At 41.0% G+C, this 20,360-nt stretch overlaps 2 protein-coding genes across 2 annotated transcripts; one reads left to right on the forward strand and one right to left on the reverse strand.

Annotated features, from left to right (window-relative positions):
- Positions 1-5,451: 5,451 nt before the first annotated feature.
- Positions 5,452-6,768, forward strand: Hmg-2 (High mobility group protein 2). Its single transcript, XM_065221852.1, has 2 exons — positions 5,452-5,787; positions 5,857-6,768. Exons 1-2 carry the CDS (start codon positions 5,577-5,579, stop codon positions 6,579-6,581), a joined length of 936 nt encoding a protein of 311 aa, XP_065077924.1. The 5' UTR covers positions 5,452-5,576; the 3' UTR covers positions 6,582-6,768.
- Positions 6,769-17,009: 10,241 nt separating this feature from the next.
- Neb-cGP lies at positions 17,010-17,514 on the reverse strand. The gene is made up of 3 exons (XM_065221956.1): positions 17,416-17,514; positions 17,265-17,349; positions 17,010-17,197 (listed from the first exon to the last, which is right to left on the reverse strand). Exons 2-3 carry the CDS (start codon positions 17,346-17,348, stop codon positions 17,126-17,128), a joined length of 156 nt encoding a protein of 51 aa, XP_065078028.1. The 5' UTR covers position 17,349; positions 17,416-17,514; the 3' UTR covers positions 17,010-17,125.
- Between the last annotated feature and the right edge of the window lie 2,846 nt (positions 17,515-20,360).

Here is a 20,360-nt window from a genome sequence, read left to right on the forward strand (position 1 = left end):
CTACGTCCAGATCTATAACATTGGAAGACATTAAAAAAGTGGCAGCTATGAGCATTTGTCGGCTCACAGCTAATGTTGGTATTCCACACAATAAAATTGCGGAAACTGTAAGCATATGCCAGAACATGATAAGCCAAGTTTCCTCGTATCTGGAGGAAAAGATTGTTGAATATTTAAAAGAAAACAACATTGATGTGACCTCCGAATCAGCTATTAATGTTTTGAGTACATTTAAATCACTCGATTTATTTGAAAATGTTAAGTCCTTTTCATGCCAACAAAGGTTTCTGAAAACATTAACAGGAAGCTATCCCGAGCCGGTGATGAAATGTGTAGGCTACCGAGATGCTGTTCATCATACAGATGGAATTGACGAAACAGTTCGTGTAAATGAAACATTTGCCTATTTACCCATAATCGATACACTGAAGCTCGCACTGAAGCTAATCTTCCGAAATCCTCGGAACCGCGATCTTCTACTTAATGAACATCTTGAGCAAGGAAAACCTGACGTAAAAGAATATGTCTCTTACAGAACCGGATTAAGTTACGAAAAAAGTGACTACTTTAAAGCTTATCCCAATGCAATACGACTATCTCTGTATCAGGATGATGTAGAATTGGGTAATGCTTTCAGTTCCAGAGCTGGCAAGAACAAAGTTTCAAATATATGTTACAAAATACAAAACTTCCCAGATCGATGGAATTCATCTCCCAAAACTGTCTTTCCGGTAATATATGCCCTTTCTAGTACTGTGAAAAAGGTTGGGTTCAATAAAATTTTTGAACCTTTAGCAACCGGTGGAAATTTTCTATTTTAAATTCGCTCACACTGGATTTTTCGGGACATTCTGGTTTTAGAGTAAACCTCTATGGGAGTAGCATGTAGTAGTGTTGCCATGTGGTACACTGAAAAATTACAATAGCAGGTTCGTCACTAAAAGTTTCGAGCCGTTCCTCTGTCACTTCGTTTGTGGTTTCTGGTTTCTGATTGTAATTCCTAGTTCTCACCAGCAGCAACTCAATCATAGCCCGAGTCATAGCCTACCAATTAATTGGTTTTTTTTTAGGGTTATTGAGGTAATTGCATATTCGTAATCTGCAATTTTGGTACTCTGGATCTATTTTACGATTATGTTAGCTAAAATCACCAACTTAGCGCCCCTCGGTGGAAATTTGTATGGGAACGAGCTGTCAATTTGTTAGTTTAGTGTTAAATAGTGAAGTTACTATTTTGCATTGAATCTTTATTTGAAAATCGAGATGAAAGCTCGGTGGCAATAGTTTTAACACAGACAAACAGACATAGCACTCGCAAGTTGTTCATCGAACCAGCATTTAACGGTCAATTTAAAAGTATCGTAGTTGGTAGTACCGCCACCTGCGGCGCGCATAGTCCTTTTCCTTGAGTTTGACGTTTACACAGTACCGCCATCTGTTAAGCGTACTACCCACCACAGTGTACTCAACAGATGGCGGTAATGTTTTTGCGACGATGTTTTACATTGAGAAATATTCAATGTGTTATGTCTGTTTGTCTGTGGTTTTAATTCCAATGGTAAAATTTGCGATTGTGTTCTATAATTTTGGAAAATTGATCGATTTTTATGCATCATCTAAAAGAACTTCGTTTTCTGAGCAGAACGATATTTTTTTCGAACCCACACGGATAGAAATCTCCTTATACCTTTTGGCAAATTTCCATTGCTGATTATTCATAAAATGTATAAGTCAATTAATAAGCAGACGCCTTGCAAAAAGTTAATAAAGATCATGTGTCAAATGAAATGTATAAGCGGTCACACATACCTTTTATGCATTCTAATAGGACCTATGTGGTTTGTCTTATGGAATGTATAAGGCTGATGCTTTGGCAAGAATGTATAAGTGAAACACATGAATTAAATAATTGATTTTCGTTTCGTGCATAGACTTTACTCAGAGCTTTCATTCTCGGCGTCGGCATCTACCAGCATGAGATGAGCAATTAAAATCGTTTTAGTTGGTTGAGCTAGTGAAATGTGCAAAGAGCCCATATGTGGTGTTTACATCTTTGCTGATTTGCTAGCGCTACTATCCTAAACTTCTACTAAAAAGTAGCCAGCATAATGTAAACAGGGTGTCAGCAACAATCAATTCGAAACCAACGATTATAAATCGGTTCATTACTTGACTAGCCTATTGGTCCCAAGCAAATCGATTAACGTACCCCATTCTTGTATAAATTCCAGTACTACACTATGTTTGTTTTGGTTCACTATGAAAGTTTGACAGATAAAATGAGGGGTTCGTGATTTTCCAATGTTTCGAGGGGTGCATCGATTAGCTTGGGACCGAAGATAGTACCAGAGCTGAGCCAAAAAGTTGAGCTCGTTTCTTCGGGACCTTCTGGTCTTAGAGTTACCTCTATGGTGTCAGCCAGTGCTGAGATTTGTCATTGTCATTGACAGACTTTCGCGCGATATTGACAAAATTGTTCGTCACATAGTCACTGACAGACTTGATCATCAAAACAACCTTCGTCAAAATCTCATTCATTTTTTCGTCAATGACAAAGATTCACCAGGTCACATTATTGTTATCCAAGTAGCTCAGGACGTAGATACTTGTTCACTTAAATGGATCCATGTTATTGTTTTGCTCAAGTCATTTAATTTCGTTACAAACTTAGCTAATAAACAAATCTGCACATGTTCGTCACTGACACCATTGTCATTGACAATTGACATGGTTTGCCTTGACTACACGGAGAACAAATTCGTTAAGTTAAGATAGCAATCCTAATAGTTACTTTCACATGGAAAAACATTGTTGTTTGAAAGAAACCTATAGTTATTCGAACATGAATTTGACCGTCAACTCAATCATATCTACCTAATAGATTCAACTGTTCATCTTATACTCAATTCAACTATAATTTTGATGAATTATAACAACCGTCAAATGTAATTTATTTATTTAATTTGATTTCAAGTGATCATCATAAATCCACATACCTTTAACTTGTGATGCGTAGAATAGGCGATAAGATAGCTGGCTCTCACGCAGATGAACACGGTTCAAATCTAAGTTGAATCTTCTTGTTCACTTTTTTATGATTTTGCATTTATGTTTTTGAGGTCGATAAAGAAGCAACACAAACTTCCTTAATATGTCAATAATGAAGAGCAGTTTGTTTAATAAACATTGTAAAATTTTGCTTTCCTAACAATAGTTTTCTTGAATCAACTAAAGCATAGTTGTATTTTGAAGTTTGATGTTTGTTCATCTACTGAAAAACATAGTTGAGCTAACCGAGGAGCCAACTATGGACTTTAGTTGTTGCCCTCTATATATAATCAAATCAACTATAGTTTCGGGTTATCTCTAAAACAATTGAACAATATAGTTATTTTGACCGGAAAAATAATTGTGTCTGCTGTAATTTGTTCTCCGTGTATGACTGTTATCTCAAATGAGTGACCAAAGCAGAATTGTCAATATCACCGTGTACTGTCGAGATTCTGCAGCACTGGTCAGCATGAGATTTCAGGAACAAATGAAGTTCGTGCTAGTTGGCTGAGCTGTTTGTGTTAGTGTACCAGCTTATATGTAAACACCCCAATATGTACCAACTATGAGCTTCTTTGCTATGAGTGTACGGCATTTGAAATCACAACTTCACAACCTACCTTCCCTAATAAAAAATAACCATAGACGAGCGATAACCCAAATCATTGAACTATTCCACAAATGGTTTGGATGATACCCAGAACACGTCGTTAAGCAAATTAACCATACAATTTTTATTAGGCACGGAGAGAAAAGTATGGTAAAAACAACCATATTTTAGGTTGCTTCAACCAAATTTCCATGTTGAAAATTGCACAAACATATTTTTAGTTTACCCTGACAAACTTTGATGTTTGAAATAAACTAAAATGTGAGGTTGTTTATTGTTTTTGTTTCCAACCTAAATTGAACAAACATTTGTTTTAAATAACCATAATGTTGGTTGTTTGATTTTGACAACTGATAAAACCTAGGTAAATTCAAACAAATCATATAGTTTATTCCAAACAAAGTTTAGTTCAATGCCAACTAACTCGTTGGTTGAAATAAACAACGAAATGCTAGAAGTAACCAACGATCTCGTTTGATACAACCAACAAATTTGTCAGAATTAAATGTTTTTTTTATTGCCCCTGCTGTATTTTAATGTTTTCTTTCATATATCTAGACTGCCAATGGAAGCAAAACAGTCGTATTCCATAGATCATGGACAGTTGTGCGTTCACCACCAGTTCAAATCTTGTACAGATTTCGAAGATTTTACTGGGATTTATTTTATTAATTAGACATGATATATTCCTTGGCAAATACAATAATGTTTTTATCTTATACATTTCTGTTTCTCTTTTAAGTTCTGTAACAGTTATATTTTCATAAATATGTAGTGCCATTTACATTATGCAAATTTATAAGCTCAGAATCACAGGACTCTATGTTGTTCACCAACGTAGTTATAGTTTTTGTATGCATTTCATAGGATTGATAATGTTCGTTAAACTCAATAACCTAAAACTTCTCACATAGGATCAACAATTCACTATCGTTGCTTAGAAAAATTTCTATTATTTCGAAAATACTAATTGTTTCCTTTAAGAAGATACTGAACATTGATCCTCTTTTGTATAGTAAAACTTTTTAAAAATATAACGGATGTTTTATCAATATTGAATTAATTGAAATCAATGATTATTTAGGCGAGTATTCACTTATTTCACTGAAATTTAAACACATTACCGTGTGTAAATGCAACTTGCGATTGAAAACGATTTAGATGCAGCCAGCAAACAAACAATTTCAAGCAAAACAAATTGAAGATAAAAAACGACCGATGACATCAGAAGTGACCAACTAATATGTTGGTTCGTTTCAAAATATCTCTTAAGTTGGTATTTACCCAACCTAAAATTTGGTTTGTTTATACCTAACATCTACGTTGATTCAAACTAAAATAACAGTTAAGAATAATACGTATCTAACAACCTAAGTTTTGGTTTAAACAAATCTGTTTGTTTGAAAATAACTATACCCTTAGTTTGAATCAACCAAAATTTCTGTTGAGACAATACGATTATATGGGTAGAAACCAGGTGATAAAGTCGTTTATTTCAAATTAACTCACTGGTTTGCAACAAACAAATATTGACTTTGATTCAACAAGAATATTAGTTTGAACTTCAACCATATTTTTAGTTGATTCAAACTAGACTCATTCTTCTCCGTGGGGTTGATTTCACAATTTATATTATAATTAAACATGCATTCAAGGAACGGTTTCGATCAGTGCATATTTGTTGCGCGCTCATTGGAGTCTACACAAAAACTCTACACAGTCACTAACACCAAGAAAATGTTTTTGGTAGCAAATCCGAATCCGAAAACAAAATCGGCTACCGACCGATGCTAGATGGAAGCGAATCGCAAGTGATCCTTGCCAAATCTAGTATTGTTTCTGCCGTTTTTTGCAAACAAAACACGAAATAAATTGAAAAATTGTGTTTAATCCAGCGCTAATCCACTGCCACCGAATGGATAAACAATCGGACAGCGAAAACACCGCTCCGGTAGCCGCAAAATCAGCGAAAAACGGCAACGGCAAGGACAAAGGTAAAGCACCTCAGCAGCAGCAGCAGCAGCAATCATCGCCGTCGCAACCAGCTCCGGCACCATCGAAGCCGGTCGTCAAGCGTAAACGTAAGCGTGTCAAGGACGCCAATGCACCGAAACATCCACTCACAGGTAAGGGCAGGGGTCTTCGACTTTTAGATACCTTTGGATCTTCAGTTTAAAACGAAAATTTTCTCGCAGGGTACGTTCGCTACATGAATGAGAAGCGTGACGCCATCAGACTGAAAAATCCCACCCTGACGGCGGTTGAAATAACGAAACTGCTTGCCGAAGAGTGGGGTACCCTTTCGGACGAAGTGAAGAAACCGTTCCTGGAAGCAGCTGATGCCGACCGGGAGCGCTACCACCGGGAAGTGGTGAAATACAAGCAGAATAACGAGAAAGCATTATTGGCCAGCAAGAAACCGAAAGCTAATGGAGATGATCCGGAGCTCGGTAAGGAAGTTCCCTACCTCAATGGGAAAGAGGAACGGCAGCGAGAGATCCGAGTCGGGGACTACGAGATACCGATCTTTACCGATGACTTCCTGGAGCACAACAAGGTCATCGATTCGGAGTTGAGAATGCTCCGCAAGTCCAACATCGACTACGAACAGCAGAATTCCGTCCTGGAGAAGCACGTTGAGAATATGGATAATGGCATCCAGAAGCTGGAGAATGAGACCAACAGTCTGAAGACGAGGAATGCAGTGCTGCAAAGCTATCTGCTAAAGTTGAAATCGGTTCTGGCCGGTGCGCTGGCAGGATTGCCAATTGGTTCGGACAAAGAGGGTGCCACGGTGGACAATATCGACAAGTACATGACCGAGCTGCATGAGATGGCCAAGTCCAGCACCCATGGTCATGCGCTGAACAAGGCGAAGGATATCATTAGGAAGCTGGATCTGCAGAGCTTGGCCACGTAGACGAGTTCCGCGGCGCGGTATGTGCGTTAGTGCAGCAATTCAAGTAAGTTTATGTTTAAGTCGCTCGGATTTTAGTTTGTAGTAGTTTTTGTTCAGTCATGTAATGTCTGGTCACACGTGGCCATGGAATTTATCGAATATAGACGCGCAATGTGATTGGAAGTATGCACGGTATGGACGGGGTAGTATGATTGTTCCGAAATTTCCATGGGTGATATACGATGGCGTTGATTATTAAGGAACTTTCGGCGAAAGTTCAGGAGTTTAAATAACCCTTGAAGAAAATATTGTGCCCCAATCGTGAACGCAAACGTGTTGCAAGTTCCCTTTCCCAAAATAACTACCTAATACGGAGATAGAATAAATTCCATGAACCTAGATTTCAAATAAATTAAGGGCATTGCAAAAGTTTTAAAGCTTACGGACTTTAATGAATAAATTTGATGAGAATTTTCAATGATCTTTGGGAATAATTTCAAAGAAATTCAGAGGAAAACATCAAAGGACGAATTATGCGATTGGTTCTAGGGATTTCAAAGCAACGAAAACTTGATCTGAATTCTTAGGATCCCTTTCAAGTTAGTTTTGTTGAACTCCAGTCGAAACGTAATTCGATACGGTGATACGTAAGTCAAATTCCAATGTAGGTCTGAGTATAATCACAAGAGAATTCTGAGGACAGAGGAGGATTTCAAAGAAAATTCCAAGAGATTTCTATGGAGAACTCCAAGGCAACTGTGAGTGGAATTCCAAGAAAAGAAGGAGAGTCCAAAATTAATTCTTGAAAAAATTCAATGAAAATTTTGAGGTTAAAAAATCTAATAAGTATTCCAAGGGAATTCCTAGGTTTCAAGGAAATTTACAACAATTTTTTGAGGTAAATCTCAAAGGATTAGTTAGGAGAGTTTCAAAGCTATTGCTGTAATAATTTTAAAATAAATCAAAGAATAAATACTAGGAGATTCTGAAGAGCATTTCGTGGGATTTACAGGGAATTCCGAAGAATTTAAGGAGATACTTTGTGAATACTCGCAATCGCTTAGGGTAGATGTACCAGTTATTGCTATACGTTCCTATTATGGTGTGTTCCAATTATGGCATATGGGAATCTCATAGGTCATAATTGGAACACCGTAATAGGAACGTAAGGGTCATAACTGGTACACCAACCCTATGCGAAATGTTTAATGTTGTGAAATTAAAATGTCTGCAACTTCATTTATTTCACTGGACCAGTGGTGGCAAATGCACATTTTTTTTTCAAAACCATCGTCCAGAGCGATACAAAACAGCCAGGCAGCAACACGAGCGGTCGCACTTTGTTTTTGTGTGTAGATTACTTTCTTCCGGATCGAACTCGCGACTCTACGCTAATTGAATCCCACAGTCAGTCTATTCGAGCTATAATGGAGATCGCTACAGCTGCCGACGAGATGATAATCATTGGCGACTTCAATCTATCGGCAATTTCTTGGCGATCATCTTACGGTGGATTCCTGTATCCGAACCACGACCGTTCTACATTCCACTCTGGAGCTGTAAGCCTTTTGGATCATTACAGTATCGCCACCCTGAAGCAAATCAACCACGTGGTTAATGAGAACAATCGTAGCTTAGACCTTTGCTTCGTCACCGCTCAGAATACTGCTTCGCATTTGTCTATGGCTGTTTCTCCGTTGATAAAGACTGTTCCACACCATTCTCCTTTAGTTATTGCTCTTGAAGGCAACCAAATTCCTGAGGTCATTACGATTTCCGAAATGCTGACCACGACAGTATCGGGGAACTTCTTTCGAATTTGGACTGGCACAGGATACTCTTCCCTGCCGATGTCAATGCAGCTGCCCAAATGCTCTCGCATATTTTGGCTTACGTCATTGAGCGACACGTTCCGAGAAAAAGTTCCTAACCAAGGTAATCATTATCCTTGGCAAACAAGTGAACTCCGTATGTTAAAGTCTTCCAAAAGAGCCGCGCTAAGAAAATACACCAAGTACCACACCCTACAACTCATGGACCATTATGCGAGGATCAATCATGCGTATCAATGAACCAGTCGCCAATGTTATCGGCGTTATCAACGAGATGTTCAACGGAAGCTTCGATCTCATCCGAAAACTTTTTTGGAATTATGTGAATGAGCAGCAACGAAAGGAGTCTGGCCTTCCATCCACTATGGTAAGCTTCATCCCCTCAGGACATTTACCGTCTGTTCTCAACCAAGTTTGCGAGTGTATTCTCGGATGAAAACCTACCTGACGAGCACGTTTCTCTAGCAGCCAGTAATGTTCCAATGTCTGGTCAATCTTTGGCAGCTATCAACATCGACCTCGCTATGATAACTAGGGCGGCTTCGCATTTGAAGTCTTCATTTAAGCCTGGACCTGACGGAGTTCCTTCCGTCTTTCTCAAGCAACACATCGATAGCCTGGTGGCTCCTCTCTTTGCCTTCTGTTCGAAATGTCCCTCTCCAGTGGGGTGTTTCCTTCGTGCTGGAAATCAGCTGGGATGTTTCCAGTGCATAAGAAGGGATGCAAAAGAAACATCGACAACTATCGTGGCATCACATCGTTGTGTGCCATATCTAAACTGTTCGAGTTGGTCGTTATGGAACCATTAGTCTCTCACTTCAAGCAGCACTTGAGCGAAGACCAGCATGGTTTCATGACAGGGCGGTCGACTACTTCCAACCTTCTGTGTCTCACCTCACCTCACCACATTACGGAGAGTATGACAGACCATATGCAAACAGATGTCATCTACACTGACATATCAGCCAACTTCAACTAGTTGAACCATCCTATCGCAAAACTGGTTATCTCGGTATAAACGGCAGTCTCCTACGATGGTTCGCATCTTATCTATCTGATCGTCAGTTGGAAGCTGCAATCGACGACTGCCGATCTCCTTCGTTCACTGCCACTTCGGGTATTCCGCAAGGTAGCCACCTCGGCCCGTTGATATTTCTTGTGTATTTCAACGACATCAATTTCGTCCTCGACGGTCCACGACTGTCGTTCGCAGACGACATGAAAATCTACCACGGAAGCTCTGACGCAGCGTCTCGCGTGCCAAGTGAAAATCAAATAAGGAAGCAACACGATTGAAAACCCTTTGTAGCCCATTGATAGCACCATACGAACTATATGTAATTTGTACGACGAAAAGGTATCCTCAGCATTGCGTTGTTACGGAGTGTTCGTGGTTGAACTTTAACGTCGATTTGTTGTAGCATAGAAGGACAATCGATTCTGCCCTGTAGAATGTCTGCCACAAACAGGGCCCTTGTCGTATCTCTTCGACTCCACAAAGGATCCAGGTGAATTAACTGGCACCGACTTTCGTAGCTTGGAAGGCGATGAGGATCCCTCCAAGGCAATCGTCGAAAGGCAAACCAGATGAATCGTCATTGAATAGACTCTACTCTTTGTACACTGTTTTGGTAATTGGGATTCCATACAGGGCAGCAGTATTCCAACACCGACCGGACGAGAGAGCGACTTCAAACAGTAGATGTACGTGAAACTTTTAGCTATCCTGAAAATGAAGCCGAGCGTTCTTGATGCCTTGTCGATCACGTACGAGATATGCTGGCTGTATGTGAGTTGACAATCTAAGATGACTCCTAGATCCTTAATCTGATACACACGATGAACGTCACCGCCTTCTATATAACTGAATGTAATTGGATGTTTCTTCCGTGAGAAGTGGAGAAGGTTACTGTTAGCGATGGCTCGGATTCGGAGATTTTCATGTCATCTGCGAATGACAATCGTGGACCGTCGAGGACAAAATTGACGTCGTTGAAATACACAAGAAATATCAACGGACCGAGGTGGCTACCTTGCGAAATACTCGAAGTGGCAGGGGGAACGAAGGAGATCGGCAGCTCCCAACTGTCGATTAGATAGATAGGATGCGAACCATCGTAGGAGACTGCCGTTTATACCGAGCCTCTCCTGTTTGGCGATCGCTATAGGATGCTTAAACTTGTCGAAGGCGGCTGATAGGTCAGTGTAGATGACATCTGTTTGCATATGGTCTGTCATACTCTCCGTAATGTGGTGAGGTGAGGTGAGACACAGAAGGTTGGAAGTAGTCGACCGCCCTGCCATGAAACCAGTGTTGGGAAAATATCAAAAAATCAAATCTCACCAACGCCCAAGATCACGCTTGATTTTCGTAGACAAAAATCAACAAGCAAACAACTGCGGTTTATTTTGCAAGCTGAAATATCAAGCTAACAAAACTCACCAACTGCAAATCTCACCAAACTGTGGTGAGATCGAGGGGGACGACTCTATCTACGATGCAGAAAAGATTGTGTTTTGCTGTTGGTAGCTGCGCGCACGCTGAGTAGATAGAAAGAAGATTGATGACGATTCTGAAGATCTCCTGCAAAAAGATGATGCGCGATGCAAGTAGATGCGACAAATGAAAGAAGATTTTTCGAAGATTGATTCGCTAGTGTGAGATTTGTTGAGCATCTAAACTTGAGATTTAGATGTGTCGCCCCCCTCGGGTGAGATTGAGTTTAATGATTCTTGCTTTACACCCGAATGCAACCGAAACTTCCATAACGGCTTGCAGCAGTTCCTTCGCGTCTGCCATCGATGAAGATTAAAAAGAGATAGCAAACTATGTGTTGCGACAGCTATAAATGAAAGCCAAGGCACCGACTTCTGTAGCTAGATTTATTCACGCTTCAAACTGCAACAGTAGGTTTAGTTTAGTTTATGATTAGTTTTAACATTAGGATAATCACTTACATTTCAGTGGCCCTTGCAATTCTATCGGCCTTTCACTTTCACTGTCCAACTTCAGGTTAGGTTTATAGGTCCTACGTAGTTCGTAAGATTTGCATTATATTTATATTCTAGTTCTAGTTTTAATTCAATAGCCTTTCTTACCTTCACTAGTTCTTAGTAAGATAAGACACTAAATTTTAGACACTAATTAGTAGAATTAATAGAATAGCACTCTAGAATAACAAATTAAATAAACTTTCAATATCAACGTCCATCTCATGTGGCTCGACAAGTGTTTGTTCATCTATTGTCCATTTGTTTTGATTTACAAAATCCCACCCATGACATCTTATCAATAGCGACGGCTTATCAGTCAAGCGGTGGAACCGGTTGGGATAGAGTGACCAACTCGACGGTACAGTTAACAGTCTCCCCCCGGTGCTTCCCACCGTCTTCTGGGACAGCACCTTGCTCATGTACGTCGAGTACGGCAAGCCCAGACGTCGGTCTCCTGAAGGTTCCTTGTCGAGTGTGCACGGCAGCTTGTCGAACCTTACCGTCAGCCCCTTGGAAGATCTGGACTACTTTACCTCGGACCCACTCGTTTCGCTTTCCGCTGTCCACAACCAGCACAAGGTCTCCAACTTGCAATGGTTTGGACTCGTTGAACCACTTCGGTTGCCTTCTGATGACAGGTAGATACTCCACCAGGAAACGTTGCCAAAACTTGTCCAGCTGTTGTTGAATTCCTCCCCAGGTTTCACGAAGGTTCCTTTGGGACTCACCAACGTCGACACCAGCCTGCTTCGCTCCACTAGAGGTTCCCAGCAGGAAGTGATTTGGTGTCAAGGCTTCGGACTCTTCAGAGTCCAACGGTAGGTATGTCAGAGGCCTCGAGTTCACAATGCTTTCTGCCTCTACAACCAGCGTTAGCAACTCCTCATCGCTTAACTTTCCCTCTGAGTACGCATCCCTCATAGACGACTTAACAGACTGTACCAACCTTTCCCAAGCACCCCCCATATGTGGAGCCCCAGGAGGAATGAAACTCCACTTCGTCATCGTGCTGGTGAACGTCTCGGACAGCTTCTTGTCGATCTGCTCTCGTAGTATGCGTCCCGCTCCTTGGAAGTTCGTTCCGTTGTCGCTGAAGATTTCGATCGGAGACCCTCGACGACCGATGAACCGTCGGACACAGGAGATGCAGGAGGCCGTTGACAAACTGTAGACAACCTCGAGGTGTACGGCTCGTACTGTGAGGCAGGTAAAGAGGGCGACCCACCTCTTCACATTCGACCTTCCCACCTTCGTTAGAAGCGGGCCAAAGTAATCCACACCTACGTAGCTAAACGGACGAATATTCAACGCTAGGCGGGCTGGAGGAAGTGCAGCCATCGGTGGAATACGAGGAAGGGCCTTGCGGATCTTGCATAGCTGGCAGGTATACGCTACCTTCTTCACGAGCTGACGTAAGTTTGGGATGGTGTAGCGCCGACGAAGTTCGTTAACGATGGTTTCGTTGTTCGCATGTCGGTAACGACGATGGAAATCTGCAATCAGGAGGTTCACTGCCCGATGCTTCGAAGGCAGGATTATCGGGAACCGGGTATCGTTAGTCACATCCATAGCAGCTACTATACGACTTCGTTGTCGCAGCAAACCAGTGTCATCAAGCACCGGAATTATCGTAAACAGCTTGCTTTTCCGATCGATGGGCATCTGGTTCTTGTTAGGTTCTGACCTATTTCGTTCGAGGATAGTTTTTTCATCCGGAAAACTTTCCTGCTGTACGAGTTTCCAGATCACACACTCTGCGCTGAGAAGCTCGGCTTGGGTAAGAGGCCCACGCAGCTTCTGTTCTGGTTTGACCATGTTGTGGATGGAACGTTTGACGTATGCAGTGGTGTGCAGCATCCTTTTCCACACCGGAAATCGCTCAAACTCGAGTACCGGTTCAACTGTGAAGTGGAATAACACTGATGGCCGGATATCTTCGGAAGTAGTGTTGGTTCGACCGCCCTGGGCCATGCATCTTCAGGAAGTCGCAGGAATTCTGGTCCGTTGAACCACTGGCTATCTTGTTTGAAGTAAGGTCCTCGACCCCACTTGGTTGCCTCATCTGCTGGATTAAGCTTGGACGGAACCCATCTCCATTCGCTTTTGTCCGTACTCTCTAGTATCTCCCCGACTCGATGAGCTACGAAGGGCTTGTAGCGTCGCGGGTCAGACCGGATCCATGAACGCGCTGTAGTAGAGTCTGTCCAGAGGAACCTTTTCGTAAATACGATTGGATGATTTTCCTGTACGAATTTTAGAGGACGCGTACCGAGAACGCATCCCTGCAGCTCCAATCTTGGAATGAAAAGCGATGGTAAATCTAAGACTAGAAGGTCCCGAAATAATGTGCTAAACTTTTTGGCTCAGCTCTGGTACTCTCTTCGGTCCCAAGCTAATCGATTCACCCCTCGAAACATAGGGAAAACCAATAACCCCTCATTTTACCTGTCAAACTTTCAAAGCGAATCAAAACAAACATTGCGTAGTACTAGAATTTCAACTAGAATGGGATACGTTAATCGTTTGCTTGGGACCAATAGGCTAGTCAAGTGGTGAGCCAATTTAAAATCGTTAGTTTGGTATTGATTGTTGGTATTATCTCGTGTTTTCGGTGGAGGAGCTTCCGCATATTTCCGGTGGAGATTTCCGATGATGACTACGGAGGTTCTACAGAATTTCGACGGAGTTGTTCCTCGTTCTCGGCGGAGCAGGTTTTGCGTGATTTCGATGTTGGCAGTGGAAGTTCTTGAGGGAGCTCCTGCAGGATTTCGTTGGAGATTTTTGTTGCTGCCGGAGAAGGATGCAGGGAATTTTTCGTGAATTCTCTACTCCACCGAAATCGTGCAGAGCCGAGGGGGGCGACACATCTAAATCTCAAGTTTAGATGGTCAACAAATCTCACACTAGCGAATCAATCTTCGAACAATCTTTTTCCATTTGTCGCATCTACTTGCATCGCTCATCAATTTTTTGCAGGAAATCTTTAGAATCGTCATCATTCTTCTTTCTATCTACTCAGCGTGTGCGCAGCTAGCCACAGCAAAACACAATCTTTTTTGCATCGTAGATAGAGTCGTCCCCCTCGTGCAGAGCGACGAGTTTTCTTTTCCTGATGTGTTTGTTTATCTTCGCATCGATGCATGTAGAGGTGTTACCAAAAAAGCGCATGCTTTGTTTTGATATTCACATCCCATAGTTGATGCAAACGATGGAAATTAAATGCATTTTTTTAAATTAAATGCATATTGAATCTGTATTCCAAAAATGCGACGCCCCTAGATCGGACAGATGAGATAATCCCCCATCTATTGGTAATATTAATGTGTATGATTCAATTGTTATTAGTGAGAAATTGACGATTGAAATCAAAAGTTACAATCAGTACCTACTCTGTTTGAAAACTTTTAAAAACATGCTATTTTAAAACGTCGATATCTCCGTGCCATACTGCCATTATACGCATAACTCCCATGTTCTATGCAATCCTTATGTACCGTGGGACTCTTATGCGTATAACGGCAGCATATTGAGCTGCAGAAAATGTCAGCGACTGTTTTTAACTTGGAATTTCACAAGGAATCTGAACAAATTCCAAGCTGAAAAACCATTATGGTCTGATGCTCGATTACGACACTTGAAGTGTGTGAGATCGAAGGCTCTTCGCAAATACAGCCAGTTCCGCAATCTATTCACCAAGCGATTATTTTCGTTAGCAAGTAATGGCTATCGAATGTACAACCGTTTTCTATACAAGAAGTACTAAAGACGTATGCAGATCAATCTGCGGCGTAATCCTAAGCTATTCTGGACGTTTGTGAAGACAAAAAGGAAAGAGGATGGGGTACCGGTCGAGATTCATCTAAGCGATAAAAGATCCAACACGTCTTTAGAAAAACGGCTCAACGGTATCGTTAAGTTGCTGAACGGTTCAGCTTTGATATTTTCACGGTCACATTGGACCTCGTCGACTCTTCCATCCAGAAGCTGAAATTCTCGAACGCTGTTGGGCCTAACGGCATTCCATCGTCCATACTCAAAAGATGCTCAACAGAGCATTCCTCTCCACTTTCAAAGCAGTTCAATTTCATTACAACTAGTTGTTTTTCCTTCCCGTTGGAAATCTTCGTTCATGTTTCCAAATTTTCAAAAAAGGAGACCAGCGAAATGTGGAGAAATACCGAGTAATTACTTCTCTTTGTGTCTGCTCGAAAGTATTCGAGATTATCATCAACGACAGCCAGCTCTAGAAAATAAAACTATGCCAACGGAATATGGAAGGCAGGAGCACAGGTGGACGTCGTATATACGGATCTCAAGGCTGCTTTCAACCGGATGTCTCGAGAAGCTCGGTGTCTCTCAAGAACTCACTCGTTGGTTTGAATTGTATCTTACCAATCGAGAGCTTTGTGTGAACATCGGCTCTGATCAATCGGAATATTTTTCAAACAACTCAGGCGTCCCTCAAGGCAGAAATTTGGAACCGCTGTTATTCTCGATATTCATAAACGAAATCGATTTGCTACTTCCAATTGGGTGCTGGTCATTCTATGCAGACGATGTCAACATGTACGTGGTTGTGCGATGTTTCACTGATTGCTTGCGGTTGCAGCAGCTGATCGATAGTTAAAAACCTATTGCATTCAATTATACGATCGATAGCACTAGTTTACAGCATATTTGAACTTTGTACGCTGGTGGTCATTTCCCATGTGAAATCGTGTGCGGAATATTTCGCTTAAAAAGAGTGTTTACTAAAATACAAATATCTCCGGGAAGCTACATAAATTATTTTAACGCCAAATTAATGCCACGGATACACTTGTATGACCTATTATGAGCATGGGCATTATTTGTATAATAATTATGAGCGCTATACACCAACTATACAAGTGTGACCATGGATGTGCTTACAATTTATTATACAAACAATGCTCATGCTCATAGTTTGTCATGCAAGTGTGTCCGCGGCATAAAGGTAGGAAAATTTGCTTTCGATCAACTCGACATCATTTTTCAGTTAGATTAGTAGGGTTAGTGTGCCAATTTTTGGCCCAGTGGTCCTCTAATTGGCCCTATCTTAAATTTCATTGTTTGTAAATCTTTCCCAAATTTATCGATGCAAATTAATGTATTGTCCACCTAAATGCCACTAATTTGGGCCCATACATAAATTCAGCAACCGACTCAATTTTCAATAGCGACCAAAAATATACATTAGAACCGTCCCAATGAGGCGTTCATCTAGATAAAATTGATAAATAGCAGATTTTTAGCGATGGGCCCAATCTTGGATCCATAGACCAACACTAGAGCCATTTCCCCTAGTACACTCAATTCAGTTTTCAATCGATTTTCTGTTTTGATTATTACTTTGCGATTTTTTCTAACTTGCACTAAATTTTAATGCATTTAAAGATCATCTGATGAAAAATACGGACGAAAAAAAAAAATCGTGTAAAAACAAAAATGATTAGAAGCGAAAGGGTCTTAGAAAAAATCGATAACAAATCATGTCATCATTGTTTGTTCCGATATAGGTAGATTCACTGAAATTTGTCCAACTTGTTTCACTGAGACAAACAACTTCGCTACGATAGAATGAAGTAAAAAGCACCCATTCCGATTTTCAGCACTGTTGCATAATATGTATTTTTTCACTGTTTCGACCGTAACACTAAAGAGACGGGATGTAATTTGTATTGCGGTTTTGGCCTTATCCTAACAAATCGGCTACATCCTTCACTTTTTCGACGGCTTCAACGAGAAGTACAGGATGAGCAGCCCGATGCCGGCGTAGGTAGCCTTTGCAACCTAAAAAAAAAATGTAATATAATTTTAATATTCCATCGCACTACAACTCCCATGTCGATTCGCTTACATTGGCCCGTCCTCTAATGGTCTCGCCGTTGAAAATTCGGGACAATCCCTTAAGCTTGGTTTCGTCAACGTTTTCTCCGGCCATTCTGTAAAAAATAAAGCTGAATTGATTTGCGATGAACTCCGAAGTCTATTAACTATGTTTCGCTTACTTTAGTTAAGAATTTATTGACTGTTGTTAAAGAACTAACAGAAGGGATTGTTCGTTTTCAGCGAGTTGAAGGCAAAGTGTCAAGAATTCCAGGCAGTTTGAGGTTAGGTTACATAATACCCGACCCATCGGTGACAGGTAAAATTTATCAGGGAGAATCGGCTTTCAAGAGAAAATTCGAAGATCGGTTGGTGCCATCTCGCGGTGAGCTGCATAGATGCTTTGGTCTGTTTTACTCAGGTCTTTGGGGGACGTATGCATCAACGGCGAGTTTGTTACAAACATTTTGTTGGTACGGCATAAAAGTTGTTGAATATTACATCTAAACTGCTGCACATAAGTTATTTAATCGGTTGTGTAATGTTACATTGTATGATGTACGCTGTATTTGCGTACAAATCTACATGGACGTAATATTCCCTGCGCTTTGGTCAGATAGCGTATAGGGCGTCGTTGCGCAAATTTGGTCGTGGCACATTTCGAGTATGAGAGAGTGACTGCAGTTTGCTCAAAAGTGCCTGAGTAAAATGCAAGTACTTTCGATGATAACCCGTGTAGCATAATATTTTAATGCATCTCAAATTCTTTAAGTTTCAGAGCTGTTAGATTTACAGCACCCAAATTTCCATAACATGCAACAGTGTCGAATTTCTCAAAGACAACAAAGACTTTTGTTGTAGCCCACCAAGTTGACACACTTATACCCCGTTCACATTACAGTGTATATCACGTGACATACGCTGTCTTGCAATGAGCACTCATACATCTAGTTTTCACTGGAAATCCTATGTATGAGTGATCAATGCAAGACAGCCTATATTACGTGATATAGACTGTAATGCTTGCTGTAATGTGAACGGGGTATTAAGCCAATTGACAAAACAGAGATGTAAAATAGCAACAAGCGACTTGCGCACATGTTGCATTAGATTGTAAACGTTTGATTTAATTGTCACCACATGTTTTCTTTCCGCCGCATAGCGTTGAATGAAAACTCAACTTCAATTGTTTTCCCTTCCTTTTCGGCTACACTCGTCTATGTACTTCCTTGTACGATAGCGAGTGTATTGGTTCATGATGTTTTGTAAACCAGGCAAGGTACCTCTCTCATACCCCGTTCACATTACAGCCTATATCACGTAATATAGGCAGTCTTGCAATGAGTACTCATACATAAGATTTCCAGTGAAAACTAGATGTATGAGTGCTCATTGCAAGGCAGCGTATATCACGTGATATACGCTGTAATGTGAACGGGGTATCAGACTACTTGAAATGTGTTACGCGAACCGAAATGGATGCTTTCTCCGAAACAAGTATCACAGCCAAATTATACTTTTCACCCGTAGTTGTTACAGTGAAGATTTATACCCATACAGAAACATTTTTATTTGATTTTGTGTAGTGAATGGATTTCGGGCGTGGACGGGGCAGTTTATACGCTAGGATAACGTTGAAAAATTGAGAAATGTATCGCTTCAGTTTGAGAAGTATTTCACTTCGCAACCGATGAACCATTCTGACGGCCCACATTACCGTGCAGGCGCCGTGTGTTGGCAGGGTGGACCTGGTCTACGATTCAAAGTTGGATTCTGTGATGATAAGTATCACATGAAAAGTAAAATAGATAGCATTATCTTTATCGAAATGTAAGTATTAATAAATAAATACAATAAATGGGTTAATAAACATGTTGACTAATATTATTTAACCTTAACTTTCTTTTTGTCGTATCAAATTAAGGCATTAAGTATTAACGTATCAAATCAGGCATAACATTTTATAACGGCACAAAAGCATTTGTAAACAAACTTTCTAGGGCCCTTAACACGCGAACCGAAGAACGCTCACGCAAACCAACATTATCATCAGATAGGGGCAACTCTCACCTTTTCGTAAACAGTGGTATTGGTTTGCGTGGGCGTACTTTGGTTCGCGTGTAAAGGGCCTTAGAAAGTTTGTTTACAAATGCTTTTGTGCCGTTATCAAATGTTATGCCTGAAATGATCCCCAATGGAAATTGTTGCTGGCAGCGTACTGGCAGCCGAAAAACAATATAAAAATAAAAAATAATATACAACCGACAATATCACTGCAGGCAAGCGTGTGAAGCATGTGAATCAAATTCATCAGTACGTCACAGCAAAGGCACAGGGGCTTATGGCAGCAAAACCACCTACAAACCGACATGACACTTAATTCTGGCTTTTGCCCATAAATCGTAAACGGCCGATTTAAATGTGCAGTGATCCGAACTGTCAAAACCATAGGATTGTTTGATCTAGATAAAAATTATTTGTCTAGATAAGATCAGACACGAACCAATTCATAAGTTTTGCATGCTGGCTCATGGCTTAGCTAAATATATCCCGCGAACACGGAGCCAGATGTCAATAGTGTGCTTTGGACAGAAATTTTATGGTTTTTGCTATGGTCATTCATGTCGGTTTGTCGGTGGCAAAACCCCAACAAGGAAATCAAGCAAGCCAATAGGAATTTGACCTGGACCCAGGTCAAGCAACCGCTCAGAATTGAGGTTTCTCATGTTGGCTCTCTGCACCTCTGGAGGTTCCCAGGATACTTGAGTGAGTGAGCACGTGAAGAGGGACGTAACCCGCAGGAGCGGGAATGAAAGCGGACATAGCTCATGCAGCACAACAAGTCGGCATGCTGTTTTTGTTCTTCTCTTTTTAGAAAAACAACAAATCTAGATAGAGCTGGAATTAGGGCGTAACAGCTTTTGTAAACAATGACTTCTCTCGATGATTTCTCGGAAGTCATGGCTCTTCCTGGCCAATCGATATCACCATCGAGAAGAGGAAGACTTCTGCTACCCGATGGATGTGTTGGTTTGTGTAGGCGTGCCTTGAATTCCGAGAAATCAACTAGAGAAGTCATTGTTTACAAAGGCTGTTACGCCCTAATTCCAGCTCTATCTAGAAATAC

The sequence above is a fragment of the Ochlerotatus camptorhynchus genome, unplaced genomic scaffold (assembly GCF_037179485.1).
Source record: "Ochlerotatus camptorhynchus isolate MF236.1 unplaced genomic scaffold, CSIRO-AGI_Acam_v1.1 ptg000150l, whole genome shotgun sequence".
NCBI lineage: Eukaryota > Metazoa > Arthropoda > Insecta > Diptera > Culicidae > Ochlerotatus > Ochlerotatus camptorhynchus.

Excerpts from the sequence above, each read along its gene's own strand:
- Hmg-2 (XM_065221852.1), top strand. The coding sequence starts at position 5,577 with ATGGATAAACAATCGGACAGCGAAAACACCGCTCCGGTAGCCGCAAAA. Across the intron at positions 5,788-5,856 it reads ACCGAAACATCCACTCACAG|GGTACGTTCGCTACATGAAT; the intron begins GTAAGGGCAGGG and ends ATTTTCTCGCAG.
- Neb-cGP (XM_065221956.1), bottom strand. The coding sequence starts at position 17,348 with ATGGCCGGAGAAAACGTTGACGAAACCAAGCTTAAGGGATTGTCCCGA. Across the intron at positions 17,198-17,264 it reads CCATTAGAGGACGGGCCAAT|GTTGCAAAGGCTACCTACGC; the intron begins GTAAGCGAATCG and ends TTTTTTTTTTAG.